Raw genomic sequence first — 26253 nt, 5'->3', positions numbered from 1 at the left:
TCTATAACCTGTTAACAGGCTGGTTGATGACAACAACCATCACATGCAATTCCAGTTTCAGGGACACTGTTAAAACTTCCCTCTCCCTATATTCCCGAGGATGTTGCAACACTGGGATGTCGCAGCGTTGTTGCTGCCACAGTTCCGTGTGTTACATAAATCCCGAACGAGTCTGTGAGGATGGAGAAGTCAAATTACCCCTCTCCTCCCCCGGGGACCTGACCTTGTTTACCCATCTCTTGGATTATTATTGCTACAAAGAATTACCTTCTGTCTCTTTTGCACTTAATATTCCTTTGGCCTTGAAGGATTTGCTTGTGCAAGCAGCGGGTTTTATCTGCCCTAATGCAGGTTTTTTTGTAGACAAATGTTTTTATCAGAGAACATGGAACTTGGGGCCCTGTTGGAGCCTGGGAGGATGCTCCGAAAGCTTTTGTCACTGGTGAAGAGAAGCAGTTTAATATTGATGATTCCCAGCCTTTTTGCAGTTAAATACAACTGCCAGCACTTCTTTTTCCTTGCCCTGATTTTTGTGGGACCTCACAAATGATTCTGGGCATCAAAGAGGCTTTAAGGGATGGGAGCCAGACATGGCTGAGGGCTAAATGGGTCCCTCTGAGTTGTCTTTTGGGATTATACTGAAGGTCAAACACTCTCAAAATGAGATGATGCAGCCACCATATGGACAGGGGAGATAAAGTGCTGTTCCTTTGCACTGTCTCACAGCTCCCATTCCCGTTTTCCATATCAAAAAAGAGCAGCAGTAGGGACTTAGGGATGTAGTCACTGTGTAGGTGGGAGATGAGGAAGGGGAAATAGAGTATTTGGTTTTTTCCAGTGTGAGGGAAGTAGCTGGAAGAGGAGTCACACTGTATGCTCCTAATCCATCAACATGCCAAGTGTCACCAACTGGAAATCATTGAACTGATATAAACAAACTACCCAGTGATGAAGATTTTTGAATATATAGAAGCAGAGCTAGTGAATAGTTCATGGAGTTTGACACAGAATATGTAACTACAGATGTGAGGGCAGCTGGTTTTTCATATCCCATTTCAAATTTAGTGGTTTTCTTGCCTGTCTTGATTCTTGCAGAGGATGATTCCACTGACCTGCCTCAGAGCAGGGGATGTGCTGCAAGGTCTGCATGTCCTTGCCAGCTCTATTTCTGTGATCCTTGGAGCCTCAGTTAATTATTTTTGTCTTTTTTTCAAGTGGAAAAGAACTGGAGTGTGCTTAAAATGGCACGAACAGAAGACATAGCTCTATTTATTCCCAGCCTGGTCTTAACATCTGGGATAAGAGGTATTTTTCCAACAGAGGTAGGTCAGGTATAAAGTGGCTCATTTAGTGGTGTTTCTTTCCTACTGATCAGCAAAGATGGGGAGAACGCAGGGTGGAAAATCCTTAACTTCTTACCCCCTTAATTCCATCTTTATTCCTTTTTCACTCCCTCTCTCCTTCTGCCTCTCCCAGGCGCCGTATCCTTCTAAATGTCACGCTTTTCCTTGGCTTCCTGTGTCCTTCAGTTCTGCATCCAAAACTCCTGGAAGTATAAGCATATAAAGCTCATGGAAAAGTGGGTTTTAATCAGCTGGTGTTTTGTAAGCACCCTGATCTCGGGCACTAATTTGCAGCAAGGATTCATTTTCTCGTTAGTGTGTGAGGTTATGATCCCTGCGGAACAACGGAATTGTGCAGGATCACAGGGATGCAGGCAGTGCTCCAGCTGATTAAAGCCTTTTCTTGCATTAACTTTATAGTCTCTTATTCCCACTTGGAATCTTTGCCTTAGAAATAGCCATGTAAAAACTTTTAGATTGTTTTTGTTTTTAAACCAGAATGTCTCAAAGCGGGAATTGCAGAGATGATTCCAGGCTTGATAATGCCCTGCTTGGAAAATTCCTGCTTTAGGAAAACTTGAGGCTTGACTGTTGGAAACTGCAGCAGCTCCTGGTTTCAGCCTTAATCTGTAAAGGGCACAAATGTTATGCAGAGATGAAATCCTTCGTGGGTAAGAACAATCTGGGAAGAACTAAAGCTGTTACATCCCCGAGAGGATCCATACCGAAATCAGTGTGATCTGACAGTTTTGGAAAATGAGGTTTCTGAGGAGGCTCTTTCTTGGGCACAGCCTTGGATGGGCTCGTGTTGGAACCATCAGTTTGATCCTTTTCACCTTAAGGTCCAGTGAAGTTCAGGATAATCTGAGTGAATGTTGCAAATTCAGGGAATACTGAAGCCTTTAGGCTGTTTGGGCAGGATGAGCAGCCACGTGAGAGAATAATTTGCACTCAGATAAAACACAGAGCTCCGTGTATGTACCTGCTCAGGAGCTGGAAGAGGCTTAAATAAGGAAGAAAGGGAAAGAGCCTTGTCTTTGGCTGGAAATCTTTTGGAGGAGTTAATCCAAACAGAGGAAGGCCAGGAATGGATGCACAAAAAACAGACTTTTCGGCTGCTGTTGTGTGCAGGGATTTGTGTTTGGGAGAGTGTGGTGATTCTGACAGTCAGAATTCCCAAATTAACAATCAGACAATGACTGTCAGACCTGGATTTAGTCAGGAAGGTGTTTTTCCAGGCTGAGTTACCCACATCCACAACAGCAAACGAATGGATTTATGGAGATAGATCGTCCCTGAGCATGTGGCCCATCCTGGTACAGCAATCCAAGGGAATATAAATCCCCCTCTACTTTGCCCTCATGAAACTCCCCCTGCAGAGCTGCCTCCAGATCTGGAGCTTCAACATCAGAAGGACGTGGAGCTGCTGGAGCAAGTCCAGAGGAGGCCACGGAGCTGCTCCAAGGGCTGGAGCCCCTCTGCTCTGGAGCCAGGCTGGGAGAGCTGGGGGGGTTCACCTGGAGAAGAGAAGGATCCAGGGAGACCTTGGAACCCCTTTCAGAGCCTAAAGGGGCTCCAGGAGAGCTGGAGAGGGACTTGGGACAAGGGCTGGAGGGACAGGACCCAGGGAATGGCTTCCCAGTGCCAGAGGGCAGGGAGAGATGGGAGATTGGGAAGGAATTGTTGACTGTGAGGGTGGGGAGGGGCTGGGCTGGAATTCCCAGAGAAGCTGTGGCTGCCCCATCCTTGGAAGTGTCCAAGGCCAGGTTGCAGCAACCTGGGCTAGTGGGAAGTGTCCCTGCCTGTGCAGGGGGTGGAATGAGATGAGCTTTAAGGTCCTTCCCACCCAAACCATTCTGGGATAAACCATAACTGGCATTCCCGGGTGGATTTGATGCTTCCTTAGTGGGAGCAATCACGATGATCAGTCTCTTTTTCCCTCCAGGAATCACATCATTGCACTTCAAAGAACCAGCTGAAGGTATCACAGGACTATGCTGAACAGAACAGGGTGAAAAAATGAGCACTAAAAAGATATTTCTCTCTAAAATGGATACAAAGAACACAAGGGTTCAAACATCAGTCCCCAAATATTAGAGTGGGATAGCAGGTGGGAGAAACCCTTCACTTCTTTTGCCTGGGTAACAGATGTTCTCCAGAGGATAATTTCAGAAACACTGTTTTCTGTTCTTTGATGTTTGTTAATGAGGAAAAGATGCCACATGAAGATTTTCAAAATGCTGACTTGCAGCGAGAGGAAAAATGAAGAGATTTAGGGTTTGGGGGGTTTTGTTAAATTGATAAACTACTGCTTGCACGTTGAGTGAGAACTCTGTCACCATTTCATATTTGCTTGAATAAAAGATTAATTCTGAATGATGATTCAACTGGAAGGCTGAAAACGAAGTTCAGCCCTGATGGTTTAGTGCAAACATACGAGAAAAAAAAATCAGTTTTATGTAAAGATTCAGTTGCAAGTAAATGATCTACGTCTTAATCAACATCTACCCACAGGGGGATGTTTTCAGGGTCATGAAGGCAGATGGCTCTGCATTGTGGCTAATTCTGTAGCAGCTGGTGGAGCCTCGAGGAGGAATTATCAGGAAAGGTGGAACACACATGAGTTTATTTTGAATAGTTTAGATGACAAAGTGCTGTTCAGTCAGTTGTAGCTTAGACCTGTGAGTGTAAATTTAGATGCCAGAGGGTGTTTTGCCACAGCTTTAAGGGAATATTGGTTTTACCATTTACCATTCTCTCACCTGCCACAAAATAACAGACACTCCTTCCCATCTTTCTGAGGTTTTCGTGCAAAAAAAGTTGGCAGTGATGTAAATAACATTTGCCTACTTAAAAGCTGGGTGGCTTGGTGAGGATGTGCTTTTTATTTTGCTGGTCCCTTGGAAGTGGCTTTTTCCTTGCTTTCTCCAGTGTATGATGGTGTTTCCAATTATAGGATGGTTGGATTCAAAGAGAAAGCCACAACAGACTGACAAGAGAAGAGAATAAATATGAAATAACTTAAGCACCAAGGAGCACTTGTCATAAATTTTACCATTTGTCTTGCTGGTGTGGCTGCAGTTTTCTTCTTTGTTTTTGAGAGACATTTGTGGTGAATTTGGAGAAAGTTAGGATGGCCTTTATGGATCTGAGTCAGTTCTATATCAGTGGGATGTTCCTGTGTGGCTTTGAAGCTGTTCTGTGGTAGCAAAAGAGAGGAGAAGAATTGATCAAAGCACGTTTTTAATGTTCAAAGGACAAATCTTAAATTCACCCGAGCCTCATTTGGGCCCTGCTGCTTTATTCCCCATTTCCCATGTGGGAATCAAGAAACGCAGGTGCCTGAGGGGTTTGTGACTTTCTGAGGGAAGGTGAGCCAGAGTTTGTCCTCCATCCATCACCAAACTGGTCCTGAAGCCCCCTGAGGGCTGCAAAATATCCCTGATGGTTGAGGGACCCAGTGCTCTGGAACTGAGTCCACTCTTCTGTCTTGCAACACTTGGGACCTGCAAGACGATATATAATTGAATTTAAGAGCCTGAGAGCAGGAATATGAAGCCATTTCCTCCCTGAACTTGTATATTCTTTTAGCATCCCCACAAACCAGCGGCAGTTACAGAAGTTAAGTGTTGTGTGAAGAATTTACTGTTGTTTTTTGTCTGTTTTTTTTTTTTAATCTTCAAACAACCAGCTGCTGGTTTTACGTTCCCTGCTTTTCGTGCTGCAGATACAGGGAGCAATTGAATCATATTTTTCCTTTATGTATCATTAGTGATTTTATAGGGCTCAGCCTCCTGCTGTCTCTTTTACAAGGCTCAATAATAAAAATAAGCCATATTTATATTTTTTTTATGGAGTGGATGAGTGCGATGCGGTGTTAATAAGACTGTGAATCTGCTCTGTCACATCACTGCCGTGGTGACAATGACAACCAGACTCTTCCATATCCTGCAGAACTGCCTGTGGGAGCTGGATGTGGGTGTTGGAAACCAAAGCTCCATCTTCCTCATCCTGTGCTGTTTCCACTTATCCACGGGGCATTAAAACATCTCCACAGCCCATGAGTCAAGGGGAATATTTGGCCTCTTTACATCAAATTCTCATGTCAGATTTGAGGATCAGATCTGCCCAATTTCTCTGTGTAAATTGGCATCTAATTCTCATATAAATTAATTTGACTCGTTTAAAAGGACTTCGAACTAGCACGAGGTTGGATGCTCATTCGCGATTTTATTTTAATTTTTTTTCATTGATAAGGCTTTTATTTTTTCCATTGTAAGCCCCGGCATTGCACTTTTAGCAACACCTTTCCCCGTTTCCTTCCCCTCTTGTGGATTTTGGCCGCGATGCCCCCTCAGAGTTGGTTCCTATGGTTACCCCCCCCTTTGCTGGGGTGACAAAGGTTGGCATCTCGATTCTCCCGAGCCAAATTCTGCCCTTTGACTCTCTCCCCTCTTCACACCCCTCGCCAAGCTTGGCCTCTTGCTCCACTCCAAGGCTTGTCATCCCGGGGGTTCCCATGGAAACAAGGAAGGAAATTTGAAAAGAGAAGCACAAAGGGCTGCTTCATTTGAATTTGAACAAGGGGAGGAAGGCTCCTTGTAGTTCAGCTTTGTGTGGCCGTAGAGACCCGAAATTTATCTTTTAAAAAAGTTGCTTTCAATTTGTAAACTTGTTTACGTTGCCCGTTCCTTGATTTATGGAACAAAAGTTGTCATGTCTGCGGCCCTGGGCGAGGGGAAACATCTTTCTTTTTAAATTCAATGAGAGGAGTCTGGTCAGCTGCTTGTTTACTTTCCCCCCTCATGGCTCCGAAAGCATCATTTTCATGTTTTTAACATTTTTCTCACAAAACTCATGTGTTTTTACTTTTTTTTCTCTTCATAAGGATTTAATCGAGCTGTCGATTATCTGACATCCCTCGTTCTATCTTTGTGGAGGAGTGGATGAATATATGAGTATGTGCCATTGATCCACTGCTGAATCCCTGAGAATTCCTTCTGCCTCCTTATTGTACATTTTAACCCTCCTGGTCCCTTCTGGGCAGGTGCAACGTGGAAATGTTACTGCAGAGAAAAAGATGATGACAAAGTTTGACCTTGGATTTCAGGTTTGATGCTTAATGACAATAATAAAATTAAAAAAAAAAAAATCAGGAAAACAAAAATGTGTATCGTGCGATAATAAAATTTTATCTACACATTTTACAAATGTGTTAAATATTTAAGTTTTAATATGAATTGGCTGAAGACCAGTGAAGCCTCTTTGCCTCCAGGTTTTTCCCTGTAGCTTTTCAAATGGCAAATTATCTCAGCCTTACAGAAAAACCGTCTTTACCTCATGTAGAAGAAATACCATTTAAATGGTCTGATTTGAAAACTGGTCCTCTGGTTTTACAAACTCTTGGGGGTCAAATTCTGAAAAATCTCAGCCCCTGAAGGTTACACAGATATTTTCTTTACTCTTAACTTTGCAACCATGGGCAAATCATCCCTGTTATTCAGAATAACCTTAATTAAGTATTATCACATAAAGGCAACGAAATTCTTCAGATCCAGCAGTTGCGCTTTTTTTTCCTTTTTTTCTTTTCCCCCTGGCACAACGGGAGGCAGCTGCTTTTGTCGGGGAATAGTAAACTTCCAGGCTTTTAAAATTTAGCCTTTGGTTCCCCTCCCACTCTGGAATAGCTACTGTGAATTCCGGGGTCACGGAGGGGACTCGGGAGAGGGGCGTTGGATCGAGCCAGGGCTGTACGAGGTCTGGGGGTTGTGGTTCTCCTGCGCTGGGATCTCATCCTTCTGACACATCCCGTTGTATCCATCAGATACAGGAGCTGGTGGGATGGATTAAAGGATTCCATCTCAGCTCTCATCCATGAAGTGGGAGGCAGTGGGAGCCACTATGAGTGAAGTCAGCAGAGAACTCATCACGAAGCCTTAACCAATGGACACTCCTTCCCACTCTCCTGCCCCATCCTCTTGCTCCAAGCCTTCCCTTCCTTAGAGCCCCACACCTGGTCTTCCCTCAGTTGCATTTTCCATCCTTTCAGAAACATATATATGTGGATTTTATGTATTTATATATATAGGTATAAGTGGGTTTTGCAGTGTTGGGCAATTATTCAATGGGAAAACACACACCCCCTTCTTTCTTCTTGCATCATCCTCAAGTGGTTACATCTCCAAGGAATTTAATGGAATATTTCTGTTTTTCTGACCTGCTCTTTATGGTTTGATCCCACTGATTCCATTCCATGGGGATCCTCCCCGCTGCCAACGCCCCTGCAGTGTATTCCACCCAGATCCTGACATTTACACGAGTTTAAGAATAAAAATATTCTTAAACGGTGACCGAGTGTCACTGGTTAAGAATATTTTTAAGGGATTCTCCTTCCACAGCATCCACAGATATTTGCTTCTCTTTATTTGACTGGAAAACAGTTTGGGTCCATCCTCCTGTGCAGGGGCCTCCCGGAGTAGTTGCATAAGCTTTTTGTCTTCCCTTGTTTCCTTCATCCGTGTCCCCTCTGTCCTCCCACTGTCTTATTAATCCCGTTATTGTGTTTGGCCTTGTCCTACTTGTGAGTGTTTCAGAGATGTGCAGGGAACGCTGTGGGAGCAATTTTCCTCCCCCCCCACCCCCCAAAAAATTATGTTCAGGATCCAGCAGAGAGTGAGGCACAAACTTCTGCCCTCAACAGGGAGGAACTCCCTCACCTTTGAGAGCAAAATCTCCTTTTAATGTGTTTTCAGAGAGGCAAACGCACTTTTAGGATGCCAGAGAAACAAACGGGCAAAGGCACTGTGGGAATTCCTGTCAAATATTTATCTGGTGAATTATTAACTCCAGGCAAGAAAAATCGATGTTGGGAGCTTGGGTTTGTTCTCAGTTTGGTGTTTTTGGTGAGGATTCCAAACTTGGGGGGGTTCAGATGCTCGTGGGGTGGGTAACAGCTGTCTGGCCAGTGGAAAAGTGGGATACAATTGCAATTATTTTTAATTCTTTCCCCCTGTGCTCCCCTGTAGCGTTCAGCTGTGACCTCATTAACTTGGCACTGAATGGAAGGGATGGTATTGCTTGATGAATCTTAAAATTTTAATTTACAGCTGCTGTGCTTGCACATGGTTTAAAAAATGGTTAAGGGTTTAAAAGTGGCTAAAAGTTGCAGTCGCCAACCAATTATCTTAAAGCTTCTATTTGGAGCATAAATCAATTTTCATCTAGTCTGTTGGAGTAGATTGAGACATTCTCAGTTATTATTATTAATTGAGACAGTCTCCATTAACTTTTTGGTTTTGTGTTACTGTCTGATGAATTAGAGGGGCCTGTTTAGTGGCCCTCTTGTAATTCTGTAATTGGGTCAAAGAAACATGTATTGGGATGGGCCATATCCTTTAAAAACAGTTAAAGAATCCCAATAAGTGGAGTCAGTGTTTGTTCAGAACCTAGAGGCTCACTGTACAAATATAATCACAAAACAAAGAAAAATCTCTTTCCAAGGACTGAAAATTTCCCCCCCAAATCCACCTAATTTTCTCGTTGTTTGTGTCACGTGGGAAGAGTTTAATGCTTAATTCCAAAATATGGGAAGGTGATGCCAAGATTCAACTCAAAGGTCACTTTTTATCTCTGTCATGGCCTTATTGTCCTTGCTCATGGTAAGAGCAGCAGGACAGGGTGGTTGTGCATGGAGCCACTCTTGGTTTTTCCCCTCAAACTTTCAGGTAAATTTACATGTTTTCCTGAGTAAAATCGGGATTATACCATTATCTGCCCACATCTACCCAATTAAAGCATATGAGGAGTGCTAAGTGCTGCAGCTTTGCTTTTCCTGCGTTGGAAATTGGCTGAAATAACCCCCAAATCAGGTATAATCCCTGGAGAATCCTGGCAGCCAAAATAGTCTGGAGCTGTAAATTGTAAAAAACCCTATTATTTGTGTGTGAGAGAGAAGAGAAAAGGTAAAAGCTGTAGTGGAGAAACTAAAAAATGAAGTGGGAAGTGCTGTTGAGTTGAGATTTGGAGATGGTGCAGCTTGATTTGGGTGGATTCTACTCCAGTAAATGCATATATATTAGGAAAAAATTCTTCCCTGTGAGAGTGGTGAGGGGCTGGGATAGAATTCCCAGGGAAGATGTGGCTGATCCATCCCTGGGAGCGTCCAGGGCCAGGTTGGAGCAACCTGGGATAGTGGAAGGTGTCCCTGCCCACGGCAGGGGGGGTCGGACTGGATGGTCTTCAAGGTCCCTTCCCACCCAAACCAGCCTGGGAATTCCATGATTCTGTGATATAAGGGACAGCAGGGCTGCAGAGCTTGTAGAATATAGACCCTCACACCCAGGAAAACCATCCTGAATTATTTATGGACGTGGAACAACCTGCTGATTTTTGAATTACTGATACCAAAGGCCAGCTCAGCGTGCTGGGCTGACGGTGCTGCCTGCCTGCAAAGTACCCATGAGGGGAAGAAATAGCTGTCAAGCCAGTAAACAGTATATTTTAATTATTGCCCTGTGAAATATCCCTGATTTTGAGGCCCAAAAATGTAAATCTTCTCTCCCATCCAACTGGTGGGGGTGGGGGTGTTTTTTGCTGGTGTGTAGATGTAACAGATGGTCTGTAATGTTAGATTAAGGCACAGCTGTTAAAATATCAGTGTTCATGTTACAGATAGGTTTGATTTGCTATCCAGAATAATTTTTACAGTGTAAATCCAGCAGATTATGTGCTTACTTCAGTTTGCATCATGTTATTTATGCATATGGTTGTGTTGAATCAGTGTGCTCTCCTCCTTTCCAAGCCATATACAGCAAAAAAAAATGACTTTTCCATAGAGGTGAATCACTGGATCACCTGAGTATTTTGGATTTTCAATTTGGACAGTCAAGAAAAGTTTCAATATGTAGCCACACAGATCTGTAAAATCATTTGGCACAACTGATTTTGGTTTTTTTTTATATTATAGTGCATTCCAAAGCAACTGTCTCTGTGGGTATTGCAGGATCATTCCCTGAAATCTTTAGGTGAAATTTCTTGTGGCTTTTCACAGGGGCAAAATTATTTAGGGGACGTTTGTCGTGGGTTTTCATAGGAGCAAAATTAAGTCATTTAACCTATTCCCAGGGAGATGCTGGTCCTGCTGTAGCCGGGGAAGGCACGAGAGTTGCTGGATGGTAATTCCTTCTTGGAGAACATCGTGTGGCCTTCACAGCTCAGGCACTGAAGGGATTCATTATAACTGAGTCTGCCATTGTTTTCTCATCCATGAAACCAGGTGTTTTGGGAGGATTTTATGAGATTTTGTGAGATCAGACTGGCTGCCAAGGGAGTGGCAAATGGAGCTTCCTGAATTTCGCTGTGGTTTCTCTGGCTGCCAGAGGGTTCTGCTCCTGGTTTTAAAAGCCTGGGTCATTAAACCAGGTAAAAACTAAGCTTATTAAAAAGGGAATTGAATAGCCAAGGTGTTGATCAACCTCCCTGCCCAGGGAGGTGGTGGAGTTCCCATCCTTATCCAAGGAATGACTGGATGTGGCACCCAGTGCTCTGAGCTGGATGATGAGCGGGTGATCGGTCAAAGGTTGGGCTCAATCTCTGAGGTCTTTTCCAACCTAAATGATGATTCTGTATTAAACAGGAAAGATATTTAGATGCAAATGTTCTTCAATCTCAACATTCAGGATTTGATCCTGACTTTTTTTACCCGGCTGAATGATCCAAACGCAGCACGTGTGGCTTTGAGGTTGGTTTCATGAGTGGTTTTAAATCAACCTTAAACCCAAGTCAGGCTGCAGGAGGCTGGTGGCAGGGACAGGACAGGGCTGGATGAACTCCTGCCCCTTGTGAAACTTGCCCTGAAGGGCATTAGATGGCAACTGGGATTTCTCCTCATTTCACGGCCACCTGGGAGGAGGAAGGTGACAACTGTACAGTTCACACCTACTTTTAAGGCAGGCAGAATATTGCAGGTTCCCTTGGTTGGTCTGCCATGAAGCACTTTGGCTTGAATGTCAAAATTCGGGGAACAGAAACCTTTTTCCATCCTCATCCCAGTGGAAAACATGGAGCTTCATGGCTCCGTGAAGAACTGGCGGGTGATATTAAACTCTCTGACATTCTGCTATGTCAGCTGGGTGAAAACCCCCAGTTAATGAAGTCACACATGAAACCATAGAAGTCCTCAAGCCTTTGGGAGGTAAAAGTAAATTCTCTTCAGCAGGAGGATTCAGTATAATTATATATAACGTATTATTAATTAATTATACCTGGAAATCCAACTCATCTGGTTTGACTCTGCGGGGCGTTGACGTTGTGTGTTCTGCCATCCCCAATGCAGATAAAATGAGGGGTGATTCTGAATCTTGGCCCTGCCCTTATCTGGATTTCCCCTCATGTTTCTGATTTCTAGAAATCCCCTTTTTTTTTTTTTTCCTTTGAGCACTGAAGAGCCTGATCTGGCTGTCGAGCTCCCCAGTCAGCGTCAAGAATCCATCAAAGCAGTGATCACGCTCTGTCTGCTCTTGGAACGTTGTCCCTGCAGCCACAGGAGATAGAAATGTGTCATTTCAATGGAAAACTGGATTTTGACAAGACTTAACCCCTCCTGCCCAAGAGTCTGTTGCTTGTCCAGGCAAGTGTGTTTTATGAGGATCTAAACCACAGTCCGGAGCGCCGTGTATTTATTTCCCTCTGGAATTCTCCCAAGCCCATCACAGCAGGCATATGGAGAGGAAGGAGGAAGCCCAAACCATCTCAGCTGTCAGATAAAAAAACCTAACACTTCTTGCAAGTGGAGATGGTTACCAGGGCCACCCATCTGCATCCACCGGCTCCTGAAACATAAAACCCACTCCCAGGAAAAGTGCAAATTGACAGATGGGCCCCGTCTTTTCGGTGTCTTCCAGAGGAACTTTGGAATTTCAGATGAAGCAGGAGACATCTTTAAAGAACAAGAGCAGATGGCTTTGCTTTTTAGTCATACAGGCAGCGATTAATGTCGGTCGGTCGCTGTCTTTTAACTACTTTCATCTTTATCCTGCCTTTTTTTTCCCCCCCCTGCAGTTGAGAAATTAAACCTTGGCTGTCTGTTTGCAGACAGAACGTTTAGGGTGGTTTCATGATTGCTGCCCTTTCAGACTGAGGCAGGTAAAATAATTGATCTGAGGTTTTACAGTAAATAACAGGGTGAGTGTCTGGTCCGACCTATAGCATGAAAAAAAAAAAAAGCTCTTAAACCCAGAGTAATTACTTGTCTTTTTTATGGTTGAAGTTACTTAAATAGCTATTTAAATGCAGACATCTATTTTTAGTGCAAAGGTAAAAAAAAATCTGATTTTTTTTTCCCTTCCCAGTCACTAAAGTGTCAATCTAATCCTCGTTGCAACCATGGTTTTTCCAGCTAACAACAAATTATGACACATGGGATGTGGGAATGCAGTGGGTTATGGGGTTTATACAGATAAATGTGTGGATAGCTTTAATTCCAAGCTGAAGGATAAGCTCAGCAGGCAGCCAGAACTGTGCCCCATTTGGCTTTTTGTATGTGCATCACTGTGCAAAGCTAGAAATAATTATAAAAATAAAAGTATATCTCGGTTTCTCAACAAGGAAGTTAATGGTGAGGTAAGTTTGGATGCACTTCATGCCAAATATGAACGTGTCTTGGCACTGTGCATCCAAAGCAGGCTTGGGCAAAGTAACCTGGTGCCTTTAGAAAACAGAGTAAAGTGTCTGCAGTGAAGCTGCACCTCCAGAGCCACGTTAATTTGGGCAGGGATGGATTAATTCCAGAAGAAACAGGCTTACTCTGACACACCTGAGTGTGCTCCTGGCCCTTTCTGCCACCATTACTGAGTGTCACCATCCAGCTCGAGTGGGAAGAGTAGGAATGGCTCTGTTTTCCTGACCAAGTGCCCCCAAATCAGTGCTCTTTGCCAAGCACCAGCCCTGCTGTGCCTGTGAGAACGTTCCCTGAGCGTCTTTAGGAGGCCCCAGGTGGGTTAAGGCGGGACCCTCAAGTGCAGCCCGGTTTAAAGTTGGCTTCAGCTGTTTATTCCAGCAGGGGAATTAACCTAAAACAAGTATTTCCAGGTTGAGTGTGTGCACCAGGAGTGTGGGGTGCAGGCTCAGGGAAACCTGGCAAGTTTAGAGGAGAAAACAAATTTCCACATGTCTCCAGAAAGCCAGTTCTGCTCAGAGAGAGGACATGGACTGTTCAGAGCTGAGGTCTCTTCAGTCAGGGAGACCCGTGGTCATCAAAAGCAGGAGGCAGAACAAGCTCAGCTTAACCAGGAGCTGTCTGGAGAGTTAAACCCAGCAGCAGCCTCAGGGGAGGCAGCCTGGAAGGCAGCAGTGCCCGTGCCCTTTGAGATACAATTCCAGCCTTTTTCCCTAATGAACAGCAGGGTGAATCAAAGCTGGGGCAAGGCAGGGCACAAAGAGCAGCTCCTGTGGTTGGATGTGCCCCGAGGCAGCTGCTTCCACCAGAGAATTTCAAAAGCAATTGATAGTCATAGCATCGCTCTCTTCCCAGGAGCCCGAGGGGAGAAAACTTCCCTCCTTCCTTCTATGAGTTTATGAGAACGCTTCCTGTTTAGTTCTCTGTTCAAAGGATGGAACAGATAAGGGGAAAAAATCAGCAAAATAACTTGCTTTAAGTCTTGCATTGTCGCTTCCCAAGTAACAGCCAGTTTTAAATGGCTGCTGCTGTGTAAAATAAAGAGAAGAGTTTGGTTTCTTAGCTGAGAGATAATGGTTTATTATCTCTCAGGAATATGAGAAGTCTGAAACTGAAATGCAGGTCCAGGGGGTATTTAAGAGATAAAATTGTTGCTTTTGCTTTGTAACCAAAAATGAGAATTTATTCCAAAAATTATTTTTTTTGGGGGGGGGGAAATGGACACATATCATTCTGTCTTTTATCCCTTGGAGGATGAAAGTTGGGGGGTGGAATTGACTGATCTTTAAGGTCCCTTCCAACCCAAACCATTCTGTGATTCCATGATCCCCTCCAGAAAACAAAACATAAGGCAAGCAGGAATTTTCTACTCTCTGTTAGAGAGTGGCCATTAAACCTTTTTTTCAGCAGATGGGAATTGCAGGGAAAGAAGGAGATGGGGCCACACTGCTGGGAGTCGGGAAATTTCTTAAAACAGCTTTGCTACCATCACAAAAAAATTCTGGGGAAGAGGGAAGGAAGAGCTGGGAGAGGTTGTGCTGCAGGTTGTGCTGCTCTGAGGGAAGCAGTGATGGAGGGCTGTGGGGTGTTATTGATACTCAACACCTGGATGGCAAAGAGAGGGAGGAGGGAGGAGGGGGCTCTGACTCAGCCTGGAAGAGCTCACAGTTATCTCTGGGATTGAAGGAATTTGTGTGGTCACAAAGGTTGTTCCCAGAGGTGGAAGGACCCAGTGGGTGTAGAACTGGGAATATGTTACACAGCTGTGTGATCTGGCATGTTTTAAATACTTGAGTACCTTCAGGAGTGCACAAGTGTTTATCTCCTCTTAAACATTTGATCTCTTCCCTCTCTGGGATTTCCCAAGACTTGGCCTGAATTACTGAAATTGGTTTGGCTGTCACGCCTTCCCTTGTCCTTGCCCTCTTCCCTTTCCCTCTTGGAGCTGTTCAACAGGCATTTTTCAAGAGCACATCTCCTTTCACAGAGAGCCCTTTGTTAGGCACCAGGGCTTGGTGTCATAACTTGCACTGAGTCCTTGGGCAAGAGCATGAAAAGAGTCTTTTAACGCCCCTGGCTTTAGTTTTAATAGGGAACAACATAATCAGTAGGTGGAAGTGACTTTTCATCTTAAGAGCTGCAAGGGGGTAAGATAATTCTGAGATAATTTTAGAGATGGGGCACTTGAAGACACAAGTGCTGCTGTTGCTGCTTGGAAGCAGGTCAGTCTCTTTTCCTGCCTTACAAGGAGTTGTCGTAGGGTTTTTTCCTCCTCCTGTTCTCCAGCTCAGCCTCCCTGTGATTTTGAAAATGATTTGATTATAGTTCATAAGAGAGTTTTTGTTCTGCCTGCAGCTGCTGTTTTGAGAGACACAGTGGTGTGGGAGAGGCCTGGAGGTGCTGAGAACCAGAGCAGCCAGCGCTGGGGAACGGTCCTGCTAGATTAGCCCTGCTTAAAAGGGAATTTCTCCAGGAATCACAGGACCATTTAGGTTGGAAAAGACCTCTAGGATCATCAAGTCCAACCTGTGACGCATCCCCACCTTGTCACCCAGCCCAGAGCACTGAGTGTCACGTCCAGTCATTCCTCGGACACCTCCTCCAGGGATGGGGACTCCACCACCTCCCTGAGAAACCTGTTCCAATGTTTAATAACCCTTTCCAGGAAGAAATTCCACCTGAAGTCCACCCTGACCCTCCCCTGGCACTGCTTGAGGCTGTTTCCTCTTGTCCTGTCCCTTGATCCCTGGGAGAAGAGGCAGGGATTGTTGGGATTGAGTAAATCTGTTTTGTGTTTTGAGGAATATGCCAAGGCTGAGTTCAAAACCAGACCCTTTCCAGCACCCAAAGCGCACCTGCTGTGCCTTCTGTGGGACTCCTCTGGGAAAATCCAGTTATTCCAGATTTGTTTCAGATGTTTTGGTGTCCTGGTACCTTTCTGTTCCCTTGAACTGGCCTTACTACTTCCCTTTGCTGTGGAATATCCATGACCTGGAGCTGTGTTTGCACACCTTGGCACAGTCTGGGCTCTTCCTAAAGCAGTTCAGCTTCTTCAACTCATGCAAAACCAAACAGAAATTTTAATGAAGGCAAAATAGCAGGAAAAGAGGAACTCCTGGAACATCTTTCCTTAATTGCAGATGTAGCAGGGGAGAGTAGGGGAGCATTTGTCAGGAGAACTTGAAATTTAGGTGTGGAAAACTGCAGTGGCAGGAGGCAGGATTTTGGGATTGAGCCAGGAATGAAGGCAGTGGTTCTTTTTCATAAAGATATAACTCAATTTTCCTACTTTCAAGGTTCTTTGAAAAGAAAGAGAGTTAAACACTTCCTTTATTTTCCCTTTGCATCAAATAAAGGAAGACTTGCCTTCAGCTTTTCCAATCATAACGGCCTACAACCAGTTTCTTGGATCCATGTGGTCAAACAATGCCTTTAACTGTGCTGTAGGTCCTAAATATTCAAAAATAAATACATTTATGCATCTGAAGTACCTGTCCAGCCAAACAGAAAGATGCTCTCCAGTCACACGAACTTGTTAATGTAAATACCTTCCAACTACTGCTACCTTTTTCCTCGTGGATGACTCTGGAGGTTTCTGCTGCTCTTCATGCAGCTCTCCTGTCATGGGACACTGGAAAAATGAAGGGAATTTAATCAGCTTGGTAAATAATAATGATGTTTAAAAAAAACCCCAGCAAAACAGTAAAATCACAGCATGTTTGTATCTTGTATTCCAAAAATTAATCTTTTGCAGGGAAAAGGAGACATGTGGGAAGAACTGAAAGAGTAAAGATTTGGTAAGAGAGAACTGGGAATGAAACTTTTCCATATAATTCCTAGTATTTCTCATTTATACTGCCACAGAAGATGACCTATTTTTTGTTATTTAGTCTGTTCTACTCTGCTCTTGGAAAAGAAAAAAAAAAAACAAAAACTGAACTGGTTTAAAATACTTCTCAGGAAATTACTGTTTGCAAATATAATCTTTCTGAAGCTCCTCTTCAGCTTCAGTTCTAATAAGATTTAGGGTTTATATATATTTATCTACAGCAGGTTCATTTGTGCTTCAGCTATTGCACCACGAATTCTAAAGATTAGACTCCCTTTGCTCTGTAATCCTGCCTGGCTGGGGAGAAGGGGAAACTCTGGCATCAAAATAGTGTTTCGTTCCAGAGTTGTAAGTCCTAATGGATCTCAGTGTTCTGTGTCCTTGAATATTCCACTCTCAAAGGAATATAACTGATCTTATATTAATATCCAGAGAGATGGTGAGGCTTTGGATAGTGGTAAGTGCCACACAGGCTTGGAATAAAATATTGATTAACTCCTGGAGAGTTTTAAAGACGAGTAAGAGCAGAATGAACCCACACAGGATAATTTAGAAGATAACGGGGATTATCAACATGCTCCAGCTTTTATTCAGACATAAATCCCTGCCCTACTTATTTTTCCTTCTTTTTCATCTTCAGAAATGCTCACGACCAGCTGTATTTGCCCAACTGGGATAGATTTCCTCTCAAAGTTTCCAAGCAGCATTGCTCTCACCGATACTCAAACCCGTTATAAAGCGCCACGGGAGCGCAAGACACCAGTCATTTTTTCCTGACTCATTTTTTTTTTTTCAGGCTTTGATTTCACGGTGCCTTTTTCTGATGGTCAGTGAAGAAATGACATATTTACTGTGCCTTCTCTGTGGTTACACAGTTACAGCCCTTTTCTGGTAGCTGGGAAGTTGATGAGAGTTTATATGACAATGGTAGCGTGCGGGTTGGGGGTGTTTTCCTTCTATGGATGGTCTCTGATGGTAGAACTGAAATCCCCTTCTGGGGGGTTTAGCTGCTTAATTCTCTCTGCTTTTAATGCAAATCAAGGACATAAATGTCCCTTGTGAATCGCTGTCGTTGTCCCCAGGCTTCTTGATCCCCTGTCTTCCCAAAAATACCTGATCATTCCAACAGAGAAACGAGGTCGTGTTATGTGTTACAGGTTGTGAGGAGACAAAGCAAAGCTTCCAGTGAAAACCCCCTGCAGATGTGCTGGTTGCAGCTGTTGAATCCTGCTTTTTTTTCCCTTCCCCAGCCCTTCCACCCGATGGTGAATTTGGAATGCTCCCGGGATTTCCGACCCTTCCTGTGTGCCCTCTATGCCCCGGTGTGCATGGAATACGGGCGGGTGACCCTGCCCTGCCGCCGGCTCTGCCAGAGGGCCTACAGCGAGTGCTCCAAGCTCATGGAGATGTTCGGGGTGGCCTGGCCCGAGGACATGGAGTGTACCAGGTGAGAAGATCCGGGTGGGGTTGTTTATTTTTCCCTCTCGCAATCCCAAGGTAAAATTTTGGCACCGTCTCAGGAGTTTTATGGTCTCAAACAGATGTTTTGCGTGTTTTCCACCGCGAGTGCCCGTATTTTCCGTTCCGCTTCCCAGCCTGTTTCCTGAGGTGGGAACCGAGTTCCTATTTCCATCACCTGCCCAAGAGTTGAAAACTGGCTGGTTTTGAGGAGTATAAAATCTCAAAGCTCTGTTTTCAGAGCATCTACCTCTTGTTGAGCTCGTGTGCAAACAGCAGTTTTCAGCTTTACACAAATAACTTACAGAAAAAACATCTGATGATGTTCCAAACTATTTGAAACAGAGTGTGCATGAAATTAAGAACAATATCTTCTGCTTTTTTTTTTTTTTTATAAGTGACTCCAACAGTCAAAGTATAGAACCACAAACAGGAAGAAATAGTTTCTCTTACGATTGGATTGGAGAGAAGGAAAAACAATGAAGAATTATTTTAGCAAAATAAGTCAGAGGATGCTTGTAGTGTGTGGAATCCCTCCAGTCTCTCCTTCAAGGCTGTTCCTCCAGCAGTCCTTAGCCCCCAGTCAGAGCTTTAATCACACAAATATCTTCATCATAATTCCAATTTATGAATGCTGGGTTGGATTTTTGGTGTAACCATCTCACTGTCCTGAAAGCAGCAGATGAAGTTGCTTAGGAAAGGCTTTAAAATGCCCTATAAAACCCTGCTTTTATGGGTGTATGGTCTCCGTTTACAGTGAACCTAAATTTACAGACCTCCTGAGATGGATTTTGTGCCCTCTCCTTTATCCCTACAACCCCAGTGGGCTCCTTGTCCATTTATTTCTCTGTTTAATTTTTAAACCTGTTTCGTGGTTTTGACATCCACTGCACTCCGGGACAAGGAGCTCTGGAGTTTGGGTATAAATGCTGCAGTATTTCATGGACTACCCTTAATTTGGATTGTCTGTTGTCACTCCAGTCGGTGTGCCTGAAGTCACACCTAGAAATAAGGTTACTGTGCCTGAAGTCACACCTATAGATGAGGTTACTGATCTTTGCAAAGTACGTGGATATTCCTCTTAAACTCTCCTCTTCCCACTTTTCAGGTTCCCGGACTGCGACGAGCCGTACCCTCGCCTCGTTGACCTCAGCTCGGCCGGGGAGCCCACGGAAGAGGCCCCCATGGCAGTCCAGAGGGATTATGGCTTTTGGTGCCCTCGGGAGCTGAAAATAGACCCCGACCTGGGCTACTCCTTCCTGAGGGTGCGCGACTGTTCCCCTCCCTGCCCCAACATGTACTTCCGCCGCGAGGAGCTCTCCTTCGCCCGCTACTTCATCGGCGTCATCTCCATCGTCTGCCTCTCTGCCACCTTGTTCACCTTCCTGACCTTCCTGATCGACGTCACACGGTTCCGCTACCCGGAGCGGCCCATCATATTCTACGCCGTCTGCTACATGATGGTGTCGCTGATCTTCTTCATCGGCTTCCTGCTGGAGGACCGCGTGGCGTGCAACGCCTCCAGCCCCGCCCAGTACAAGGCGTCCACGGTGACCCAGGGCTCCCACAACAAGGCCTGCACCATGCTCTTCATGGTGCTCTACTTCTTCACCATGGCCGGCAGCGTGTGGTGGGTCATCCTCACCATCACCTGGTTCCTGGCCGCCGTGCCCAAGTGGGGCAGCGAGGCCATCGAGAAGAAGGCCTTGCTTTTCCACGCCAGCGCCTGGGGAATCCCAGGCACTCTCACCATCATCCTCTTGGCCATGAACAAGATCGAGGGCGACAACATCAGCGGCGTGTGCTTTGTCGGCCTCTACGACGTGGACGCGCTGCGATACTTCGTCCTTGCCCCTCTCTGCCTCTACGTCGTCGTGGGAGTCTCCCTCCTCCTGGCCGGGATTATCTCCCTCAACCGGGTCCGCATCGAAATCCCGTTGGAAAAGGAGAACCAGGACAAGCTGGTGAAGTTCATGATCCGCATCGGCGTGTTCAGCGTCCTGTACCTCGTGCCGCTGCTGGTCGTCATCGGCTGCTATTTCTACGAGCAGGCCTATCGCGGCGTGTGGGAGACCACGTGGATCCAGGAGCGCTGCCGGGAATACCACATCCCGTGTCCCTACCAGGTGAGGAACCCGCTGTGACATGGCCGTGGATGATGCAGTGTGGTAAGGATTGTCCAAATAATTCGGGGATGGCAAGACCTTTGCCATCCTTGACTTTTAGTCATCCTCAAATGAGGATGTTCTTGCCATCCTCGAATCATTTGGATAAGCCATTAGGCCTTCTGGAAGACCTGATGCTGTTGGAAAATTGGAGGCTTCCCTCCGCTGCTCCGTGGCTTTTTTTGTGGAATTTCAGGGCTGAGTGCGACCTATCAGGGGTATAAAGATGTTATTTTAAACCATCTTCACCACCAGGACTTTAATGAGTTTATTTGTGGTCGTTAGAGGAGTGTTGCTCAGGTGGGATTTTGGCTTTTAAACTGAGGTGTCGTCAGCTCGAACACTTGGTTTTTCTGGTTCTTGTGGTTGGTCTGCAGCAGTTTTGGTGCTCTGATTTGCCTTGAGGTTTTGTGCTCATTTTGTGTGCCAGAAAAACATCTGTATGAAATCTTACTTCAAGTATCTCCTGAAGAAAACCAGAGCTCACAGCTCATCAGGTTTCTTTTTTCTTTCCACTTACCTGCTCAGTTTAATTCGGTTATCACAGGAACAGCAGCCTCTAAGATCAAACTGTCCCCTGGTTTATTCAGTTTTATTCTGAAATGAAAGTATTTTAGGTATTAAATTTCTTGAAACCTACTTTAGAGCCAAAGTGGAAAATTGTTTTTGGAATGATTACATAGATATTTTCTTTAACTCGTTTGAAAGGAACTCTCTTTCCAGGAGGTTTTACAGCAAATATCTGCACCTACAGGGATACTAAAAATTCGGATTTTGGCTCTGAAGCAGTTAAAACACCAGCTGAATCATCAAAGCTCACATTTTAATGCAATAAAATATCACTTAAAGGTTTGACTTAGGCATGATAATAATCCTTTTATTACCTTTTAACCCTTTCTGTTGTTTTCCCTGTTGGCTTTTATTAGGGTGGGACTCTTCCATCCAACATTGGAGCATTTTTATGGCAGGAAATCTCTGGCGGGGGGGATGTGCAGTTTCATGGGTTTGATTGAGTCTTCCTCGCTGCAGGTTTTAATATGTTAAACTGCTTTAAAAAAAAAAAAAAAAAAGAGGAAAAAAGGGGTTTTGTGGCTTTCTCTTGGTTGATTTCAAACAAACACCCACTGTACGCAAATCTAAGATTCCTCTAAGAACCTACAAAACCAAGAGGGTTTTTTTTGCTCCCTCAAAATATTGAACAAAAAACTGCTTTAAGCCGCACAGCTGAGGGCTGAAATCCTGGCCGGTGGAATAACAAAATCCTGTAGGAAAGGGCTCCTCCAATCCCCAGCAAACCGTTGGATAATGGCTCAGCAGGAGTCAAAAGAACAATAATGGTTTCATTCACATCAAATTGGGTTGAAGGACCCAGGGACCCCGGGGAGCATTAGATGGGTTTTTTTCTTTTAACCCGTCCATTTAGGTTTTTTTTTTTTCTCCCCTCAAACTAAACGTGCTTCCCTAATTAAACAATCCACAGTTATAATTGAAACAGATTTCCAAAGCTGGGGGGAAGAGTGGGGAGGAAATAATTTTGTCCTTAGATCATGCCAGTGAAATACATTGTTAAATTGGGGGAAAATTTGGAGCTTTGTGGGGAGTATCCCTCGCTTCCTTGAATAAGGTCATATTTTTATCAGAAATTCACGTTATTTAACTCAACTCCAAATCTCTGAGTGCCTTTCCTGAGGCCAGACTATCCTAAATTGTGAGCTGGACTTGGCTCCACGTGGATTTTAGGGGTTCGTGTGCAAAAGTTGCCCAGGGTTGTGGTGATTTGGCCCTTTTTTTTTCCCCCGACGCCAGCGAATCCGAGGTTAAAAATCGCCGAGTGTTGCTTCATCTTTGCCACCAGAGATGATGGCACAGTAATTTATTCTGGAAAATTGCTGATGGTGGGGGAGTGAGGGGGTTGGAATATGCAGCTGCTCCAGCCCTGCCTCCCTCCTGCGTGACTGCTCCGTGTGGGAAAGACCACGGGGTTAATCCTGTGCTGGATTCTCCTGGATGCTCCTGAGCCGGAGCTGGTGTTCCAGTGAAAACTTGTGTTTCTTTGGCTTCCTAAAAGGATAAATAATCCCAAAAAGGAGTGAACAACTAGATGCCTGTGTGCCTCCACCTTGGTTTATGGCTACCTGGATGCTTCCAGGCTTGACCTGGATACACATTTTCCTGGTTATTTGGCAGATCTGGGAAGTGTCCGTTGCTTTCCATGTGAAATAAAATCTGTTTTTCCACAAAGACAGGGAATCAGTATCCCAGTATTCCACCTCTTTGAGGAGTAAGTGGAGGGCCAAAAGGAGGTCATGTTACCTTACCTTGCCCTTGGTGTCCTCCACACTCCCAAGTTTCTGGGAGAGAATAGGAAAGAGGGGAAGGGTTTGTAGGAGCTGTTGCAGCTCCATGACCACATCCCAGTCCTCAGTTTTCTAAAGATTATCCTTTTCCACCCCTTGGCATGGGCAGGGACAACTTCCCACTATCCCAGATTGCTCCAAGCCCTGTCCAACCTGGCCTTGGACACTCCCAGGGATCCAGGGGCAGCCACAGCTTCTCTGGGAATTCCAGCCCAGCCCCTCCCCACCCTCCCAGCCAAGAATTCCTTCCCAATCTCCCATCTCTCCCTGCCCTCTGGCAGTGGGAAGCCATTCCCTGTATCCTGTCCCTCCATCCCTTGTCCAGAGTCCCTCTCCATCTTTCTTGTGGTCTCCCTTCAGAAATGAAAGGAGGAAAAAAAAAAAGCAGGGAAGTGGACACAATCCAATCATAAAATAATCACATTTAGTCATCTCTTGGTTCAAAATCCATGTTTGCTACTCCTCCTCCTAATTGTGTTTGGGGAAATAATTCCACATGCTCCTATGGCTGTTCAGTGTGGTAGCAGGATCATCCCAGGACCGTGTCCAGCCAGGTTTTGAATTCCTGTTGCCATAAAAGCTGTAATTCCCTTTCCATGAGCCATCTGACCTCAGGAGTAAAGTGAAAAGTTGAGTAGATTGGAAAGGCAAAGTTTGAAGTGTGTTTGGCTGCTGTTCCACGTCCATGTCCTGCAGGAACCAAGGTGGTTTATTCCTCACAGGGAGAGTGTCAGAATTTTATTCCTCTTGGAAATTATAAAGGCAACTAAACTTTGCCTTTAACATAAACGTGGTGACCTGCCCCCAGTCTGTGAAAATAGGTCTCAAAACTGGGATGGATTTGGCTAAAAAGTGAAACAGATGCTCACAAAAGCCTGTCCCCAGAGCTGGTTGTAAAGTACGTTTCTCTTATGAAAAGTAGGAGATGAAATGGTCCAAAAAAAATCAGATTTCCTGCAAAGTCAAGTAAGTTCTGAGTTAAGAGTAATTTCTCTCAAATCCAAATGTAAATGGACTCTTCCCAGTTTCCATGAGTGCTCCAGGGTCAGACTGGCACTGGGTTGATGGGAGAGATTCCCAATTTAGATACTGAAGAGAGAAAAAAAAAAGAAAAAGAAAAATAAACTATTTCAAAGTCTTTTGCTGCCCTAGTGGGAAATCTTGAGGAGTGGAATTAATTATCTTTGCTTGGGATCTGATATCCATCATTTCCCTGCTCCTGGACTAAAAGGCCTCAAGAGCAAAGGTGGTGCCCCTGCTTGTGTTTTCCATGTTATTTAGAGGTATGGAAGTAGATGTGGATTTACTGTTGATGGGAAAGACCTGGCAAATTCAAACTCTGATTTTTATATCAGAAATCCTCTTTTATTTCCCATTAGGAGCTTGAGTTTGTGCTGGGTGCTGAATATCCATCGTTTATTCCATGTCAGGTGCCTCCACCTATCCCAGGTTGCTCCAAGCCCCATCCAACATGGCCTTGGACATTTCCAGGGATGGGGCATGATTTGTACTTAATTAATTATCTGTTTTAAGAGGTCACATTTGCTCTTGTTTGGTATTTTTAGTTTAGGATTTTTGCCACAAAGTTCTGGGGACTTTTTTTGGGGGAAAGGGGCAGGAGAGAAGTGGATTTTTTGCAATCAGTCCCCTTCAAAAATCAGAATAAAGCCTCAACACCTTTTAAACTCACTTTGTAGATCCTGAGCAGCCTTGGTGTGACTCTCTCGAATCATTCCAGAAAGAAAATTCGGGAAGAGGCTTTTTTGCTGATTTTTCAGGAAAAGTCATAAATAAGCACTGGAATTTGGGAATCTCATGGACAGATACTTTTGCTTTGCTAAGGGTTTTATAAACATGCTCCAGCTACTGCTGGAGAAGACTTTTTCCTGCAGGAACAATGAGCACAACCCAACTCCTTTTCAAAAGTAATTTTAGCTGAGTTCTTTGAAGCAGGTACTGAGCTTATCTCGAAATCTCCTCTGTTTTCCTTCTGATCTTTGCTTTAAAAAGATTAAACCCGCCTTGGTGGTTGTAAGAACTTAATTATTCAGGTGATGTAATAGTGAATATCGTTTTTATCAGCAGCAAAAATAGACAATCCAGCCCATTATTTTTTTTTCCCTTCTCTGGTGTTTCATTCCAAGTCGAGGCTCCAGCCTTGCCCGTGTGGGGAAGTTTTAAAGGGTTTGTGGGTTTTTTTGCTGGAGATGGGAGTTCTTGGCCACTCCCTCCTGGTGGTGGCTGCTGTGGGTGGAGAAGAGGATGGATTGTGGTTGCCTGGAATATCAAGGAATGTTTTGTTCGTGGCACCTCTCGTCTGTGAGCGCAGAGAGACGGACCCGGGGCAGGCACAGAGGAGAGCAAAGTACCCTCTTGCCAATATACTGCTGATAATATTAAAACACAACACAGAGGGGGTTATTTTAAACATTGGAGAAACGGATTTTAAGATCAGGATTGGGCTCTTGTCACCTGCTGATGATTTTGTCTCCCGTTTTCACAGATTTGATCTAATAATGGTCAATTTTCAAGATCATTTTGGATGTGGCCTCCCTGCCCACGGCTCTGAGCAACCTGGGATAGTGGAAGGTGTGTCCCCTGCCCATGGCATGGGGTTGGAATGAGATGGTCTTCAAGGTTCCTTCCAACCCAAACCATTCTGTGTCCCAAAATTACCTCCATTGCCATAAAAATCTCTTCATTTCGGGCTGTTTTGGCTCACTAGCAGCTCTTACGTTGCCTTTTTTTTTTAAGTCCTTTTTGAAAGGCTTTCCACGTAACAGGAACATTTCCAAGTGTTTCATTCCTCCTTGGCATGGCTTTATCCTTCACTCTGCTGAGTGTCACATCTCCTGGTGCTTATTTGAAATAAAATTGGACCAAAACAAAAGACACAGCAAGACAAGCTGCTCAAAGTTCTGGCTCAACTGAGTCTCTTCATTTCTCCTCCATCTCCCCCACAAAAGAGAATAAAAACAACAAAAAAAAGCTTTATTTATGTTCAATTTCTATTTTTGCTTTTATATATTCAATTTATGTTTTATAATTTTTTTATATGTTCAATTTATATTTTTTTTCCCACGAAAATTCCAAACAGGCATTTGAATTTACTCCAGAAATGTTAAATTTTGGGGTGGCCAGGTCAACTTGCTGCATTTTCCTCGTGGCTGTGCCCAGGGTGACGTGTTGGGCTTTACTTTCACGCCCAAGTGCTTTGGAACAATCCCAGGGCAGAGACCGAAGCAGAGAAGGGACAGGGCTGACAAACATCTCAGTGAAAACAGCTCAAGGAATAATTGTTGACATGTAGAATCCTTGCTTTTGTGGGGCTGGTCAGGTTGGGATGGAGTTTCTCCATTTTTATGTGGCATTTTCCTTCTCCCCCCCCCCCGTTTATTTCAATTATTTTCTTTTATTTTTCCCCCCG

The 26253-nt window shown here is 44.5% G+C and overlaps 1 protein-coding gene across 5 annotated transcripts in view; it reads left to right on the top strand.

The window, feature by feature from the left end:
• FZD3 (frizzled class receptor 3) overlaps positions 1 to 26253 on the top strand; it is a 51012-nt gene that overhangs the window by 8034 nt on the left and 16725 nt on the right. For 3 of the 5 annotated variants that reach the window (XM_027665089.1, XM_027665090.1, XM_027665092.1), the window contains 2 exons: positions 18097 to 18293; positions 19413 to 20430. In XM_027665089.1, coding sequence (XP_027520890.1) covers positions 18097 to 18293; positions 19413 to 20430 — 1215 coding nt within the window. Of the gene's footprint in view, positions 1 to 8868; positions 9068 to 17642; positions 17673 to 18096; positions 18294 to 19412; positions 20431 to 26253 lie in introns of those variants that run through there. The other 2 variants (XM_027665093.1, XM_027665094.1) reach the window with 2 other exon arrangements.

The sequence above is a fragment of the Corapipo altera genome, unplaced genomic scaffold (assembly GCF_003945725.1).
Source record: "Corapipo altera isolate COAL_440 unplaced genomic scaffold, ASM394572v1 164, whole genome shotgun sequence".
NCBI classification, from domain to species: Eukaryota; Metazoa; Chordata; class Aves; order Passeriformes; family Pipridae; genus Corapipo; species Corapipo altera.
This window is presented reverse-complemented; position numbering and strand designations above follow the sequence as displayed.